Below are 15,637 nucleotides of genomic sequence, written 5' to 3' on the forward strand. Positions count from 1 at the left end.
CAACTTTGCTACAGGTATTTTGATCAGGTCCGTGACAGAGACATTATTTGCACCCATTACTGACATTAACGGCAAGGGAAAATAGAAACAACACAAATACCAATTGGATCTACTTATCCATTCCAGCTTGCCATCACTCAGCTGCTCAATAACTACTCAATCCCTTGATGTTCAAGTTTTTCAGATTCTTGTTGATAGTCCTATCACTAGCAGCAGCAGTCTTGTCGGTGTTTGCCCTCACCGGGTCCTACGCCAATAAGAGCTACCTCACCAAGACGTACTTGTTCAACATCCACTTGGACAACCTCGATTTATCCAAATTGTTGGATTCGTCCAACTTCTCAAAGCGAGACTTTGCATCGCAAATCATCGATGTCACAGGCGATAGCACCACCACTGCGACCGGTGCTAGTGCCACAGCCACCTCCACCAGCGCTACGAGCATTGACGAAATTTTAGCTCTTTCCTACAGCGACTTAGGGTTATCTAACGTCTACCAAGTCAGTTATTGGGGATATTGCAGAGGAACCACCACAAGCCAAGACTCCAGCAGCAATAGCACGTTCGACAACAGCAACGTGAACATCACATGGTGTTCCAAGCCCAAGCCCGGATACAAGTTCGATCCACTTGTGGTGTTCAAGGCCGAATTGAACAACACTTTACAAGATAGTGATACCATCAGTACCACTCTCAGTGAAGAAATCACTTATTTGGTTGACAACTTGAGCTACGATAATTTCAATCTTCCGGGTGATATGAACTCCAAGGTCAAAACGTTTGGAAACTTGATGCTTGCATCTTTTGGGTTGACATTAGCAGGAGCTGTATTGGCAGTTATCTCGGTTGCCGTTCAGCTCTTAGGATGTTTCATGAGTCCCGACTCGTGCTGCCTTTCGTTCTTGAATTTCTTGTACGAGTGTGTGATATTTATCATTCTACTTGTTGGAGCTGCCTTGGCTACTAGTACGGTAGCCTACACCAGAAGTCAGGTAAATGATGATGTGAGTTCATACGGAATCAAGGCGTTCATGTCGATCAACTTCTATGCGTTTGTGTTCTCTGGTGCTATCGCCGCCTGGATTTGTTGTGTGTTCAACTTGTTGGGCCACTGTTGTGGACTTTTCGCCACTGGTAGAAGACGGTTCAGGACTATGGTTCACCACGAGCCAGAAATGGCATACACCCATGGAGGCCACTCCAGCGATGAGGCTTCATACAAGTCTCACGGTCATGACCATGAACATGGCCATGGCCACCATTAGACTGTTCATACAACGTGTTTTTATATTTGGTTTGTGTATAGGGTTAAATGTAATGTGTTTTGAAGATGCGAAATCGATGCGAAAACATCTAAAATCTCATCTTCAACCACCAGCGATGTTTTGTGCACGTATGTATAACTTATAATGTCAACCCAGTGGGAGTGATATACTAACTTCAATGTCTAGTTTCAGGAGAAGTGGCCAAGGAGCCGGTGCTTTCACCCAGGAGTGGTAAGATCTTTGACAGAAAACTTATCACCACCTATGTGTCAACCAACAATAAAGATCCAATAACTGATGAACCATTGGGAGTGGAAGAACTCATTGCCATCAATGTCGAAGACCGAACAGTAGTACCACCCAAGCCTCCGTCGTTCAACTCGATTCCATCACTTCTTACGACTTTCCAAAATGAATTTGACTCTATGGCGCTTGAGATATTCAGCTTGAGAAAGCTGTTGCACAAAGCCCGTCAAGAACTTAGCTCGGCCTTGTACAACTACGATGCCGCCGTGAAGGTGGCCGCCAACGCTATTAAGGAACGGGATGATGTCAAGACCGCTCTTCAGGAGTTAACATTGTCCATAGGGAACGATGCGATGGGAGAAGAGGATCATGAAAATGGCTCCAACGGCTTGGATGTGGCAGTTCCTGTTCAGGAAATAGAGGCTGCAAGGCAGGAGCTCTTCCAACAACACAAAACTCAGAAGGTTTCGTTGCCGGCGGCTGACGATGTGAGTATCATTTTTGAAGGAGATGTTTCGATCAAAAAGTACAATGCCTTCTTCTTTGATGAACGAGTGCAGAAATTGTTGGTCAGTAGTGGTAAGGAAACCACTACTTTAGACTTGGTGACCAAGACTAACACTGTGGCCACTCAAAAAGGGGTTGTGCAACATGTAAGTTATATTGAGTTTGAAGGTTTAGTGGTGCCTGTGTTTGCAAGCAAAAAACAGATCAAGTTCGAGGGAATTACAATCAAGTTTCGGGACGAGATAGTCGACATACAACCACACCCGAAGTTGAAGAACATCTACGCTGTTGTGTGTACCAAGTCGTGGTCTTTGAATGTGGGTGACAAAAAGTGTTTGTTTGTGCAGTTGGACAATGAATACACTGCGACCACCGGCAGTTTCCATGTCGATGGAGCCTTGATGGCCATTGGAACCACCTCTGGGACCGTCTTAGTGTATGGAGTTGCTGATGGGTCTGTGGCTTCCACTTTGGAAATAAAGTATCCGACGGTGGATAAGGTCCAGTTTGGTTTGAATGGATACTGGCTCTTTGTATCATCCAGTGATAAATCCGCTCACAGCTTGCAAGTTTTTGACTTGAGGAATCACTCGGTTGTTCACACCATCGACTTTGAAGAGCTTAATGACTTCGCAATTGACCAATCATGCTCTTTACTATTGACTTGCAACAGTAAGGAGATCAGTTTCCATAAGTATACTAAGAAAGGGAAGACTTGGAATGATTTCTTCAAGAGCGTTGAAGTGGAGTCTACGAGGAACTTGGTGATCACAAAATTTGAGAATGGAGTGATTCATGGAGTGCAGTTGGGGGATTCCATCAAGAACTTCAAGATCGAGTTCAATTAAACGACAACTGAGCTATCAAAACTGGGTACTTCTATAAAAAAGCAACCTTCCTACAAATTGCCATTCAACAAAACATCATTTTGGCACCTTATATACGTTTAGATTCTGTATTATATCGCAACATTAGCTGCAAAATACTTGGGTGTGCGAGTTATTTACTGCAAACCCCTATTTATCACTGGTGCAGATATGAGACACTTTGAGTATGATTTGTACATGTCTCAACTAGATTTCTGTGAAACTAACATTTCATTTATCAAACAATAAAGGTTGCAAATGGAGTCGGTTTGATTTTGCGGAACGAGGTACAAAAACTGAGTACTAGATTCTAGGTTTTTTCTATTCTATAACTCAAACCCTGTGCTTATGTAGTAGTTAGGATTGTCGAGTACAACTTTCAACATCTTAAATGCCCTGTTCCCTGTCCTTGAAAAGGATATCTATAAGGCTTTGCCGAAAGCCACAAATCTATCAAGACTCCTATTCATAAATCCTTTGAGTAATGGGTCCCAATAACCCTGGTTTAATTTTTTGCTCGTGCAGACTACAAAAAATACCCCAGAAAATACCTAAACACTGCCGTTTGCAAATCTCCACACCTCGTATTACAGCATATTATCCTCGCTTATAGAGGCGACGCTCAACTGCATCTCGAAAAGTGTTCAAAATACTAAAGGCGACATCATCAGAAAATTGTCCGGATTGAGGGTATTTTTCACACAACACGGCAAACTATTAGATAATCTTGTAGTGTAAATAATATTTAAATGCCTGGTTTGTTAAATGAATTGAGTCTTTGTTTAGGCAGAATAATTCACTGGCCGCCTCCAACAGTTAATAAGATGGAGATATCCTGGGTATTGGATATTTCAAACTTACCTTCAAGCTCTTCATATTTTAGAGTGATTTAAATGTCTGCCACGAGTGTTGATAGTGAACCAGTAGAGTGTTACCCAGAAGGGCTTTCTCAAGGGCTTCAAGTGGATATAATTCCTGTGTCCTCATGGCAGGATTCTTCCTATCTTCAATACATTGATGATACCACTCCAGTGGATACTATCTATGGAGTTACCGACGTGGACTTCATTTGGGATTCTTATTCTACCAGCCCTGTCGATCTATACGGAAGTAGCACAGTGGTGAATCCCCTTGGGTTGAAATTTACTGGTTATTTCCATGCTGGGTTAAGTGGAGAATATACATTCAATATCGATGCTATTGATGACAATATTGCTATTTTCATTGGTAAAGATATTGCATCAAGTTGTGGTTGTGATGGATTCAAGACTTCTTTGGATAAAGCACAAATTCGTTACAGCAATGTGATTTATGGATCAGGGACCAGTTTTAGTGTGTTCTTAGTAGGAGGATATTTCTACCCTTTCAAAATGGATTATTATAACTTGGATGGGCCTCTTGAACTTGAGATATCTGTGAACGATCCTAACGGAGAAACTCTTTCACAAGGCGATATTCCATTTTACTATAACACCGTACCAGCTTGTGAGTCCTCAAGCAGTTCAAGTAGTTCGGAGGCCTCAACCCTGTCAAGCAGTTCGGATGCCTCAAGTTCATCTGAAGCATTGAGCAGTTCGGAGGCTTCGAGTTCGTCTGAGGCTTCGAGTTCGTCTGAGGCTTCGAGTTCGTCTGAGGCTTCGAGTTCGTCTGAGGCTTCGAGTTCGTCTGAGGCTTCGAGTTCGTCTGAGGCTTCGAGTTCATCTGAAGCTTTAAGTAGCTCTGAAGCATCAAGCAATTCAGAAGCATCAAGTTCGTCTGAAGCTTCGAGCAGCTCTGAAACATCAAGTTCATCTGAATCCTCCAAATCTTCAGCCTCCTCTGAGTCTTCTAATTCCACCAGTTTGGAATCCACCAGGAGCTCAGAATCCACAAGCTCAAAAGTCTCATCCTTCAGTAGTCAGACTTCTAACACAGCTTCTTCCAGTATTGACAATTCATCGTTTACATCCGAACTGTCACTTTCTTCTGGGACGTCCACTTCTGCTACTGAACTGTTAGATTCGGCTACTCAATTTTCTGGTTCCTCTTCGGAAACCAGTCAAGTCTCTGGGCCTTCAGTAGCTACAGATTCCTTAGACATCAGCTCAGCAACAGCTTCAGATTTATCGGATTCAACTTCCGTCATTACAGATTCTTCCAGTAGAATCTCCACTAAGGTCTCTGGTAGAGTTACAGGAGAAAGTACTTCATCTGCGACTCCTGCTGTCGTAACAGATACGGAATATACCCCTGATACCATTACTGCTTCATCTAGCACTTCCAGTGGAGGTACTACTAAAACATCTTGCAGCACAATCACTGTTTTCTGGACTTCCACTATTACCTCTACAACCACCACGAGTTGCTCAAATGGCGAAGAAACTGTGGTGGTTTACAAACCAAGTAACAGTGATGAGAAAACTTTGATAAGTGCTATTCCTGTCTCCCAAGAGCTTGTAGAAGTTTTGACATCTACTTATGCCGCCGAAGCAGCCAAAACACCTGTGGTGTCAACCATCACCGACTTCTCAGATATCAACGCTACCAGTGTAAGCGGTATTGGTACTGGTACTGGTACTGGTTCCGGAACAACTGGTGCCACCTCAATTGTGTCCTCGCTTTATAAGGGTGAAGGGTCTCAGACCTCCAACACCTTAACTTTGGTGTTGATTTGCATGTTTATGTGGATTTTGACCTAATTTCCGTTTCTTGTATTTGTATACCCTTTATTGACAATAAATATCGTCTTCAGTCCTTCGGCTCTGTAGTAACTGGAAACGCTATCGCTGCATTGAGTTGTGTCTACGATATCCTGTTTGTCCTTGTTAGTCTACGCCGCACTCCAAATAGACCCAGTTTGATTTTGCGGAGTGAGGTGCGAAAACTGAATACTCTAGGTTTCTTCTATTCAAAACTTAAACCCTGTGATCATGGACGCTTCTGATAAACAAACCGTCGATAAACTTGTACAGCAGTGGCTAGAATTTGATATCAACCCCAAAACCAGAAATGAAATCCTTGAGCTACAAAAATCAGGAGATTATGAGACTTTGCACAAGAAGCTCTTCAAACGGATAGCTTTTGGAACAGCCGGATTAAGATCTTCAATGGAAGCAGGTTTCTCCCATATGAACGACGTGACAGTTCTTCAGGCAGCACAAGGGTTAATTGCCTACTTGACCAAAAATGGCGGGGATTCTATCGTTATTGGCTATGATCACCGGTTTAACTCCCAGAGATACGCCGAGTTGACCGCCAGTGTGGCTATTTTGAAGGGATTCACCGTATACTACTTGGGCTCGACGACCTGCTTGTCAGAGGAATCACTCGCTTTATCGCCCACTCAATTCCAGGGGGAATTGAGTGGTGATAGGCTGTATGTTCATACGCCCTTGGTGCCATTTGCTATAGATCACTACAAAGCTTCGGCTGGGGTCATGGTGACGGCCTCCCACAACCCCGCCAACGATAATGGATATAAGGTATACTATGGGAATGGGTGTCAGATCATTCCGCCTATTGATCACGGTATTGCTCAGTCTATCGAACAAAACTTGCAGCCATGGAGCGATGAGGCGTGGGACGTGGTAGGAAACTTGGCGGGCCTGGACTTGATGAAGTCTGTAAAGGAGGCCACCACCAAGGCGTACATCGAGGCGGTTGCAGAGAAGTTGTTGGTGTTTAAAGACCTTGACTTTGAGTTTGTCTATACACCAATGCATGGGGTGGGATACGAGATATTCGATAAAGTTTTGCAACTTTTTAATAACGTCAAAGTGACGGTGGTCAGTGCCCAAAAGGATCCCGACCCGACATTCTGGAGTGTGAAATTCCCCAATCCTGAAGAAAAAGGAGCTTTGGACATGGCCATAAAAACCGCCGACGAAAAGGGCATACTGCTTGTGGTGGCCAACGACCCCGATGCCGATAGGTTTTCGGTAGCGGTGAAGACTGATGATTGCTGGAAGCAGCTCACCGGGAACGAAATAGGGTTTCTCTTTGGTCAATATGTCATTGAGAACACTCCCAAGAACACCTTGAAACACACATATCTCGTGAACTCAACCGTGTCTTCGCAAATATTTGCATCAATGTCTGTAATTGAGGGCTTTAACTTCCAGGATACCTTGACTGGATTCAAGTGGATTGGAAATAAGGCCATTGATTTGAAATCAAAAGGCTACCATGTTCCGTTTGGATACGAAGAAGCTATAGGATTCATGTTTGACGTGGTTAACGACAAGGACGGGATTTCGGCTGCGGTGGTATGGTTGCAAATGTATAACCAGTGGTTTGCGTCCCACCAACAGACTCCATTTGACAAGTTAAACCTGGGTTATGCCAAGTACGGCTATTCCAAAGAGTGTAACGGGTACTATAAACTTGACAGGTTGGAAAAGACCGACCAGATTTTTACAGCCATTAGAGCCTCCTACCCCGGAGATTCACCCCTGACCATTGGGCCTTTTGTGGTCACCTACTGGAGAGATTTAACACTTGGATACGAATCGAGCACCAATGACCACAAATCGATTCTTCCCCACGACCCGACTTCCCAGATGATAACTGCCATTTTATCTAGTACAAGTGACCTGGGTAGCACCGTACGGTTCACCTGTCGAGGCTCTGGCACTGAGCCCAAGTTGAAGGTGTATATCGAAGGAGTGTCACGTGACACGGGAGTTGCGTCCCTGTTGGCGCGTACATGCTGGCAGGTTTTACGTCAACATTGGTTCCAGCCAGATGTATACGGCTTGCAAGAAGTGGTAAACTCGTAGTGTTTAATTATTTAGCATAAATACACCAGTTGTTTGGTGGACGCCATATTTTTGCGGCACGTCTGTGAGGTGCGAATCAATGAAGTTTTCGCAAACAAACCTGGCAAGAACAACATCAATATGGGTCAGCAATTTAATTCTGAGCTCCCGGTGCACCACCGGTTCAGCCCGAAAAAGAACGTGTTAATTATCACCACAAAGCGATTGTTGGTGGGCATCACTGCGCTCGTGGTGCTCTTCTTACTCGTTGGCAATGGTTCCAAGGTGATACCTGAGCTTCAAGCACAGGAGATTGATACTCAAATAATCGACAATAATCTCGAGGTCTCGTACGAGGAGACCAGCGACGAGAAGGTCTACGAGGTCACAAAGGATGGTGTGGCTGAGAGGTCAGCGGGCCCCGACTTTGAATATTACGATTTGAACCTGTTTACTGGATCGGCCCAAGGTATGAAAAATCAGGATGTGGTGCTTTTCTTGATGCCGCTTCGAAACGCCGAGCACGTCTTGTCCATGGCCTTCCACAACATCATGAACTTGACGTATGATCACTCGTTGATAGATATAGCGTTTTTGGTGTCGGACTGTTCAGAGGGTGACACCACTTTGGAAAAGACATTTGAATACAGTGTGGCTCTACAGAACGGAACGTTGGTGGACAAGTTGCAAAGGGAAGAGGCTATCAAGGCCAAGTACCGTCGGGGCTCGTCCGACTTGTACCAGTTGTACATGGACCAAGATTATATGAACAATGTGCGGAAATCGTATAACCCTAGATACTATCACAAAGATTATCTGAAGCCATTTAGATCCATCACCATCTACCGAAAGGATTTCGGTCAAGCTATTGGCCAGGGGTTCAGTGATAGACATGCTGTCAAAGTGCAGGGGATCAGAAGAAAATTGATGGGAAGAGCCCGAAATTGGTTGACCACCAACGCTCTCAAGCCCTACCATTCGTGGGTTTACTGGAGAGATGTGGATATTGAAACGTGTCCAGGGTCTGTGATCCAAGACTTGATGAAACACGACTATGATGTAATGGTGCCCAATGTGTGGAGGCCATTACCATCGTTTTTGGTGGATGAGCCCCCATTTGAACAGCCATATGACTTGAACTCATGGATTGAATCGGACCCAGCATTGGAATTGGCATCCAAGTTAGACGAAGATGATGTGATAGTGGAAGGGTATGCCGAGTACCCTACGTGGAGAGTTCATTTGGCGTATATTCGTGATCGGAACGGTGACCCCAATGAAGCCGTCGATTTGGATGGGGTTGGAGGAGTGTCTATTCTTGCCAAAGCCAAGTTATTCCGACAAGGAGTTCACTTCCCAGCCTTCACATTCTTGAACCACGCTGAAACAGAAGCGTTTGGGAAGATGTCCAAGAAAATGGGTTTCCGGGTTGGAGGTCTTCCTCATTATACTATCTGGCACATTTACGAACCTAGCGAAGATGATTTAATGAAGATAGCCAAGCTTGAAAGAAAGAAAAGACGTCAAAAACAGACGAAGAACCCATAGGGTACAATGAAGAATCTAGATATAATCAACAGTAACATTTTCATATCAGTAGGAAGGCAGGTTTTTTAATCCACGCAAAATCGTTTGATTTTACTCAGAGATTGTTCACATCCGTATTGTTCATCATTAAAAATGTCACGCTGTGGACTCGAACCCGGTCGGGTTAACCCGGCCCAGTTGCGAGTGTGCCACCAGCAAAATTTCAGAACGAAAACCGCACAATTGCCTTGAGGCCTTGGCTTTTTGTCACGTGACCTGATTACTTTCGGTAATCCTTCAACTGAAGATTCTAATGGATACCATTTGAGTCGATCATGAAGGTTAGTTGTTTACGAACTGAAGAGTTCATGGAAATTTTGTTAGTTGCTGTCAATGAACGCAATTGTGCGCAATTGTGGAAAAAGGTTGTTCCTTAGTGGGGTATATGATCCTTCTTGACGTGTGTTCTCGATCATCACGGTTAAAAATGTCTGAGTATCACTAGCATAGGCAGTACAAGGTACAGAGAAGGCAGTGTCGTCAACGACAAAAAAATTGTTCCATTAACAAAGTCCCCCACGACAGATTCCCATTAGCAAAGTTCCCATAACAAAATTCTCATTTACACGGTTCCAACCACAAAATTGCAAAGTTTCACACACAAATCTCCAAATCTACTCCGGTTCTTTCACACCATCTTCGTATCATAACATTCCGAATGCCCCAAAATAAAATCACCTATTCTTAGCAACCCAGACCCCAAATCTTACCGCATTGGGCGAGCACCCGCCCATCTCGGAAGCCCGAAAGCTTAAATCAAGATGCTTCGTGGTTCAAAATTTACCAAAACAAACACACATTGGCGTCCCATCAGACAATCCAAACACCCGGCTCGCGAAACACGGCGGCTGCACCGGCTTGCCACACTCTACTACACGAAAACACGTCTGCCTCGTCAGCCGAACCAACAAACACACGAGGGCGGGTGTCCTGCACACACCTGCAGCCCGTCTCCCCTTGTTGCGTCGAGGTGCACTAAACTGATGGGCTTCTTTGTTGCTAAATAGGGCTGATCTTCGTGGAACGGGAAAGCCTATTGCTGCAACTGGAATGCACAAAGTGCATGGCCTCAAAATACAAATAGCTCCAGATAACAAACACGACTCTATACACCCATGCATGCATTGGCCTCTGTCCCGCGTATCTATGCCCGTCCCCACCACCACAAAGGTGGGCTAAACGAGTGCTGGGCTCCACACCTCATAACAAAAAAGCCGCCGGGGACGTAGTTACACCGTGTTTAAAATTTAACTATATTGAGTAAATCATCCTCGCAAATAGTAGGCACAGCATCGTCTCAAGCAAGGAATAATACATATAACCCTGGTGGAGTTATCACGTTGTGTTATATATATTGTTTCTGTGGTTGAAACATTTAGCATTTTGTGGGTGTTTTTATAAACTGTTAGTGGTTGATTTAGTGGGCCATTACACGTCTCTAGCTGTTTTGAAACTTAGTGAAAAAAAATACTCGAGAAATTACAACCTCGACTCTTTCTGTCTTTTTGGATACATTGCATTAATACATAGTCCATTCTAGTGCCTGGCCCGTGTTTCCAAACGTCTGCTGCCATAGCTACTAGCATCACCAAAAAAACAAGGGATTTTCCCGCTGTCATTTTGCATTTTTCCTTCCTTCTGCTTTTACTAGCCAGATGAAAACAGCATTCTTCTTGTGCTACTTGGCGTCCTATGCTTTGGGGCTCCACCCCGTCAAGGACTTTCGGGTCAGCGACTTGAAGGTTTCATCATCCAAACAACGTGTGGTTTCGGCCAACTCCAACGCTGTTTCCTATAAAAAAGCCGACGATACCGAAAACGAACTCAGCGTCGTGGGGTCTGCCACCGCTACCGTCGTTACCACCAGCTCCTTGCCAAGCTCGGCACCCACGATCGCCTTAAACGCCGACGTCCAGATGGTTTTTTCCGATACCACCAAATCCATCTACTATTTGACGAGTCAGGTGATCGACAACAACACGAATTATAATGAGACATTCCAATTATTGTTGGACACCGGCAGCTCTGTGTCCTGGGTGTATAACGAATCGTGCACGTCGGATGCATGCACGCAGCAGACGGTGAACAAGTTTGATGACTTTAGCCAAAATTTGCACATTCTTTCCGATTTTCTGTTGACGTACAGCGGACAAAGCGTCTCGGGAGACTTGATCAATGGGAAGGATAACGACATCAAATTGGTATTCAGCAACTTCGAACTCTCCAACTTTACGTTCGGTATTGCCAGCACCGTCCCTGATTTGTTTGACGGGTTTAACGTCAGTGGTATTTTGGGGATTCCCTCGTCCACCGCCAAAGGCGACGACAAAAACTTGATTTACCAATTGAACCAGGGTCAGTTAATCGACCTGCAAATGTTTGGCTTGTCATTGGTGTCGTCGAACCAGACGGTTGAGTACACCGATGACGACGGTAATGTGTTGTCGTTACCATCCAACTATGGAGGGTTGATTGTGTTTGGATCCAAGGCCATCGATGACCAGTCCAACTTCATCGAGTCCGGCTCCAACATCTCCTTCACCCCCATCGTTGAGAACGACAACGACTATTGGTTGATCGACTTGAAAAACATCCAGGTCGACAACGGTACAGTTGTTAAAGCATTGAATTCGTCTGACTCTTCACGTAAAACCATCATCGATACTGGGACCACTGGATTTGTGTTGCCGTTGACGGATGCCAATACTCTCCATGAGAAGTTGTTTGGAAGCGACTTAGTCACCGATAACAATGGTAATTATGCTTTTCCTTGCGATGCTGAAGATCAGAAGTTCACCTTCACCATCAACGACCACGACTTTGAAATCAGCGTCAGTGACTTCAAAGGTGAGCAGTACACCACCCAGGGATTGACCGGAAACTGTGCGTCGATGATTCAGGGATTGAATTCCCAGCACTGGGTGTTTGGAGCCGCTTTCTTGTCGAAGTTCTACACGGTGTTTGACTTGGATGCCAACCGAATCGGCTTTGGGGATGCTAGAATCACCAGCTATTCATTGCAGCAGAGCAATTCCGCCGGCACATCGGCTGTATACACGGGTGCTATTACGAACTCGTCGGTGAGCTCCACCAGCACTAGATCTGGATCGAGCATCGTCTCCACCTCATCCTCATCCATATCCTCACATTCACATTCTAACAACTCCACATCATCGACTGATGATGATAATGAATCTCATAACAGCGGGGCTGTTGTGGCCTACTCTGGACTCACTCTTCTCATGTCATTAATTCTGCACATTGTTTTATAGATAATCGTAATACCCCATGGAATTGTATTTGCAAATTTAATAAATATATACAAAAGTTTGTTCATGTTATTACCGTCAACCAGCTTAACACCGCATACATCAATGCTACTGGGTATACCGCAAGTAACACTCGGCCGGGTAAAACCCCCGAGCATTTCAAACTCAACACTCCAGAGTAAATACTCCAACAACATAATACAAGCATCAATGCCAATCTCACAAGTTTCCAGGAGATTAATAGAGAGCACAACACTTCACCAATGGTGATGGGGAACATGGAATATCCCACAGCACTTATGGCAGACATAAACGAGATGTTCCCTCCAAGTAATTGAATATTTAAACCTATTATCACATAGAAGATCCACATGAAGCTGAACGACCCCGAAAACACCGAGTTTGTTTGCTTGGTGCTGCTGGACATTCCCAACACCACCGAATAGACTAACGAAAAGATCAAGGGGCCCCAGAGATCCCAGTCCAAGTTGTTTAATTCTATATTTTCAAAGGTGTTGATATTCTCCAAGTCTTCTTCGTTACCAACAGAAATCCGTCTTTCTCTGATGATCAGCTCCGGGATGTTGACACCATTCCTCTGAGCAAAATCCACGAGTTTACTTTGTTGTCTCTTCGCCAACTTGGCTAATTGAATTGGCCAGATCACAATAGTCAACCGCTTCCAAATCTTCAACAAATCTCTGGATAATGTCGTCAAGACCGGCTCATCGAGTGTGTCACCTCCGGTATATTGGTGCTCTCTGACAGTGTTGTTGAATGCATTGGAGGTGGTGAATGGAGTGAAAGTAGAAGACAAATCTACCTTCATATTCCAAGGAATTGACGAGAACATTGTATCGGATGCATTTTGGGAGGGTCCAGACGCAGTCGCCTGGGGAGTTGATTTGGGGGATGCTTGTGGTTTACTTGTGACAGGAACTTCTTCATCGGGGATGATGAAGTCGTCGATATCGTTTTCCGAGTAACTTGGTTGGTTCCAGGAGCCAGACATTTGAAGTTCAAAATGTTTATTTGTCGCGAACTGGTTTAGATAAGTAGAAAAGGTGGTTAACAAACCGGGGAAATTCCAGAAATGGGAAAGCTCTGTTGGGCAGGGAGAGTAGAAAGTGTGAAGAGTGAGGCATGTACGTAGACCGGGAGATTGCTTTTATAAAAGTCTGCAATCTGTTCTATTTATTTAAAAATGTGAATTTCACGAAAAGTAGAAGGACTCTCAATCGAGGTCCATTTCATCAACCAACTCTTGAAATTTACAGATAATTCGAAGCGTGCAAATGACAAAGCAAACATATATTTCTAAACAACGAAAGGTAATTCATCACCTTCATAGGAAAGAAACTTTCCCGTATCAGCAGCAGTAAGACCAGCCACAACCTTCAATGATTTCTCAACCGATTCTGAGGGAGAAATAAAGCCAGCAGAACCCCAAACAGCCTTTGGCTCCTCTGCCATATCAGTTTCAACCAACCCTGGGTGCAACATCACCGTTGCTGAGTTCCTGACTAATTCATTTTCAGCCCCAGCATTTTGTTTAGCAATCTGGACCGCCAAATGGTTAACAGCAGCCTTGGAGGCACTATAAGCATTCCCCCCAGCAGGAAAACCGATTTGGGCTGCAATGGTGGAAAGGAACACGATTTTCTTGGTACCGGTACCCTTGAAAAGGTAAGGATACAAAGCATTATAAGCCTTTGCAGAACCTCCCACATTGATAGTGAGGACTTCAGCGTAAGATTCAGCATTATATTGTTCAGCTGGAACTAAGAATTTGGGACCGGAAATCCCAGCGTTTTGGATAAACACATCAATACCGTTTGGAGCCAAATGTTCAAGTTGTTTGAAAGCAGCCTCAAACTTAGCGGAAGAGTCAGCCATGTCGAGGTAGATGATCTTCAAGTTGTCCCTGTTAAGGGCGGTCAAAGGACCAGCAGCCTTTTCACTTCTAACGGTTGCAATAACCAAGTTGGATTTGTCGGAAGTCAAGTGTTCGACATAGGCTAAACCGATACCTCTGTTGGTACCGGTGATGAAGTAAGTAGTTTGAGAAGACATTGTGATAGATGTTATAATTGTTGTTGGGAATGAATTAGAATTGAAGGGGATAATCTACGTGTTTTATAGCCATATCAACTTACTGCGTTTGTAAGCTCTGCAGCATATTGGCTGCAAATATGTGTTTGAAATGGGAGTTATCCGAGTAGCCGGGGTGCGCGGCTGGGAATATTTATAAGCGTGCAAAAGTGCGGGTTACACTGGGGTCAAACGCAGGTTAGATCTATTTTTTTGCAGGCTTCCCCACATGATTAGTCAACTATCGGGCAAGTAGTAAGCACAGGGTTGGAACTTTGTATTACTACAAATATATAGGTCGTGGATATACCCAAGAATCCCCCGTTGCTTACGAGAGCCTTCCGTGGCTGGAGTCCCGAATTGCCGCTTCACGAGCATCGTCCAGTGCCATCACTTTGATGACTTTCCCAGGCACACCGGCTACCACCGTGTTGGCAGGCACATCGCGATTCACCACACATCCAGCAGCGATCACCGCCCCGTCACCAATCGTCACGCCCGGTAACACCACGATGTTGGCACCAAACCACACATTGTTCCCCACGGTGATGGGCTTGGCATACTCGACTCCAGCCAATCTCTGGTGGGGGTCGGTGGGGTGGGTGGCAGTAGTAAAGCATACATTGGGGCCCACCATCACGTTGTCACCGATGGTGATCAACGTGCAGTCCAAAAACGTGAGGTTAAAATTCCCATAAAAGCTCTTGCCAATGGTCACATTGCACCCATAATCCACGTAGAATGGAGGTTCAATGAACATATCGTCTTCGATCTTGCCGAAAATTTTCTTGAGGTACGCCAAGCGGGCGGCAGCGTGCTTGGAGATGTCGAAGTCGTGATCTTTCATGCGGATGTTACCATAGTCCAATGCCATTTCATGGCTCAAGTGACGGGCCATATGTAATTTGGGATCCCAGCAGTTATAAGGAACAGACAGAATCATTTTTTCGTACTCACGGCCTTTGGGGAGGTTGTTGAGGTTGGCGTAAGCATGGGCTACAAGGTCCTGATCGATTTCGGAGGGCTGAGGTCCACTGAAGGTCATTTTGAAGGAAGTTTGGTGAGTGCGC

At 44.8% G+C, this 15,637-nt stretch overlaps 9 protein-coding genes across 9 annotated transcripts; 6 read left to right on the forward strand and 3 right to left on the reverse strand. All coding sequences in view use genetic code 12, as the record gives it.

The window, feature by feature from the left end:
* Window positions 1-167: 167 nt before the first annotated feature.
* On the forward strand, window positions 168-1,265 carry PSN45_005178 (uncharacterized protein; the record flags this gene model as incomplete). The annotated part of the gene is made up of 1 exon (XM_006685574.2): window positions 168-1,265. The coding sequence occupies one exon, from the start codon at window positions 168-170 to the stop codon at window positions 1,263-1,265; it is 1,098 nt and encodes a 365-aa protein (XP_006685637.1).
* Window positions 1,266-1,380: 115 nt separating this feature from the next.
* On the forward strand, window positions 1,381-2,866 carry PSN45_005179 (Prp19-domain-containing protein; the record flags this gene model as incomplete). Its single annotated transcript, XM_006685575.2, has 2 exons — window positions 1,381-1,393; window positions 1,452-2,866. The coding sequence occupies 2 exons, from the start codon at window positions 1,381-1,383 to the stop codon at window positions 2,864-2,866; spliced, it is 1,428 nt and encodes a 475-aa protein (XP_006685638.1).
* Window positions 2,867-3,777: 911 nt separating this feature from the next.
* Window positions 3,778-5,562, forward strand: PSN45_005180 (uncharacterized protein; the record flags this gene model as incomplete). Its single annotated transcript, XM_066158437.1, has 3 exons — window positions 3,778-4,369; window positions 4,968-5,004; window positions 5,175-5,562. 3 exons carry the CDS (start codon window positions 3,778-3,780, stop codon window positions 5,560-5,562), a joined length of 1,017 nt encoding a protein of 338 aa, XP_066014534.1.
* A 231-nt stretch (window positions 5,563-5,793) lies between these two features.
* PSN45_005181 (phosphoglucomutanse/phosphomannomutase) lies at window positions 5,794-7,641 on the forward strand (the record flags this gene model as incomplete). Its single annotated transcript, XM_066158438.1, has 1 exon — window positions 5,794-7,641. One exon carries the CDS (start codon window positions 5,794-5,796, stop codon window positions 7,639-7,641), a length of 1,848 nt encoding a protein of 615 aa, XP_066014535.1.
* A 120-nt stretch (window positions 7,642-7,761) lies between these two features.
* On the forward strand, window positions 7,762-9,168 carry VAN1 (Mannan polymerase I complex van1 subunit; the record flags this gene model as incomplete). Its single annotated transcript, XM_066158439.1, has 1 exon — window positions 7,762-9,168. The coding sequence occupies one exon, from the start codon at window positions 7,762-7,764 to the stop codon at window positions 9,166-9,168; it is 1,407 nt and encodes a 468-aa protein (XP_066014536.1).
* Window positions 9,169-10,862: 1,694 nt separating this feature from the next.
* Window positions 10,863-12,479, forward strand: PSN45_005183 (aspartic-type endopeptidase; the record flags this gene model as incomplete). The annotated part of the gene is made up of 1 exon (XM_006685882.1): window positions 10,863-12,479. One exon carries the CDS (start codon window positions 10,863-10,865, stop codon window positions 12,477-12,479), a length of 1,617 nt encoding a protein of 538 aa, XP_006685945.1.
* A 61-nt stretch (window positions 12,480-12,540) lies between these two features.
* Window positions 12,541-13,488, reverse strand: PSN45_005184 (uncharacterized protein; the record flags this gene model as incomplete). The annotated part of the gene is made up of 1 exon (XM_006685577.1): window positions 12,541-13,488. One exon carries the CDS (start codon window positions 13,486-13,488, stop codon window positions 12,541-12,543), a length of 948 nt encoding a protein of 315 aa, XP_006685640.1.
* A 305-nt stretch (window positions 13,489-13,793) lies between these two features.
* PSN45_005185 (NAD(P)-dependent dehydrogenase) lies at window positions 13,794-14,549 on the reverse strand (the record flags this gene model as incomplete). Its single annotated transcript, XM_006685884.1, has 1 exon — window positions 13,794-14,549. The coding sequence occupies one exon, from the start codon at window positions 14,547-14,549 to the stop codon at window positions 13,794-13,796; it is 756 nt and encodes a 251-aa protein (XP_006685947.1).
* Window positions 14,550-14,895: 346 nt separating this feature from the next.
* Window positions 14,896-15,612, reverse strand: PSN45_005186 (uncharacterized protein; the record flags this gene model as incomplete). Its single annotated transcript, XM_066158440.1, has 1 exon — window positions 14,896-15,612. The coding sequence occupies one exon, from the start codon at window positions 15,610-15,612 to the stop codon at window positions 14,896-14,898; it is 717 nt and encodes a 238-aa protein (XP_066014537.1).
* Between the last annotated feature and the right edge of the window lie 25 nt (window positions 15,613-15,637).

This window comes from Yamadazyma tenuis, chromosome 7, assembly GCF_029203305.1.
Source record: "Yamadazyma tenuis chromosome 7, complete sequence".
Taxonomy (NCBI): Eukaryota; Fungi; Ascomycota; class Pichiomycetes; order Serinales; family Debaryomycetaceae; genus Yamadazyma; species Yamadazyma tenuis.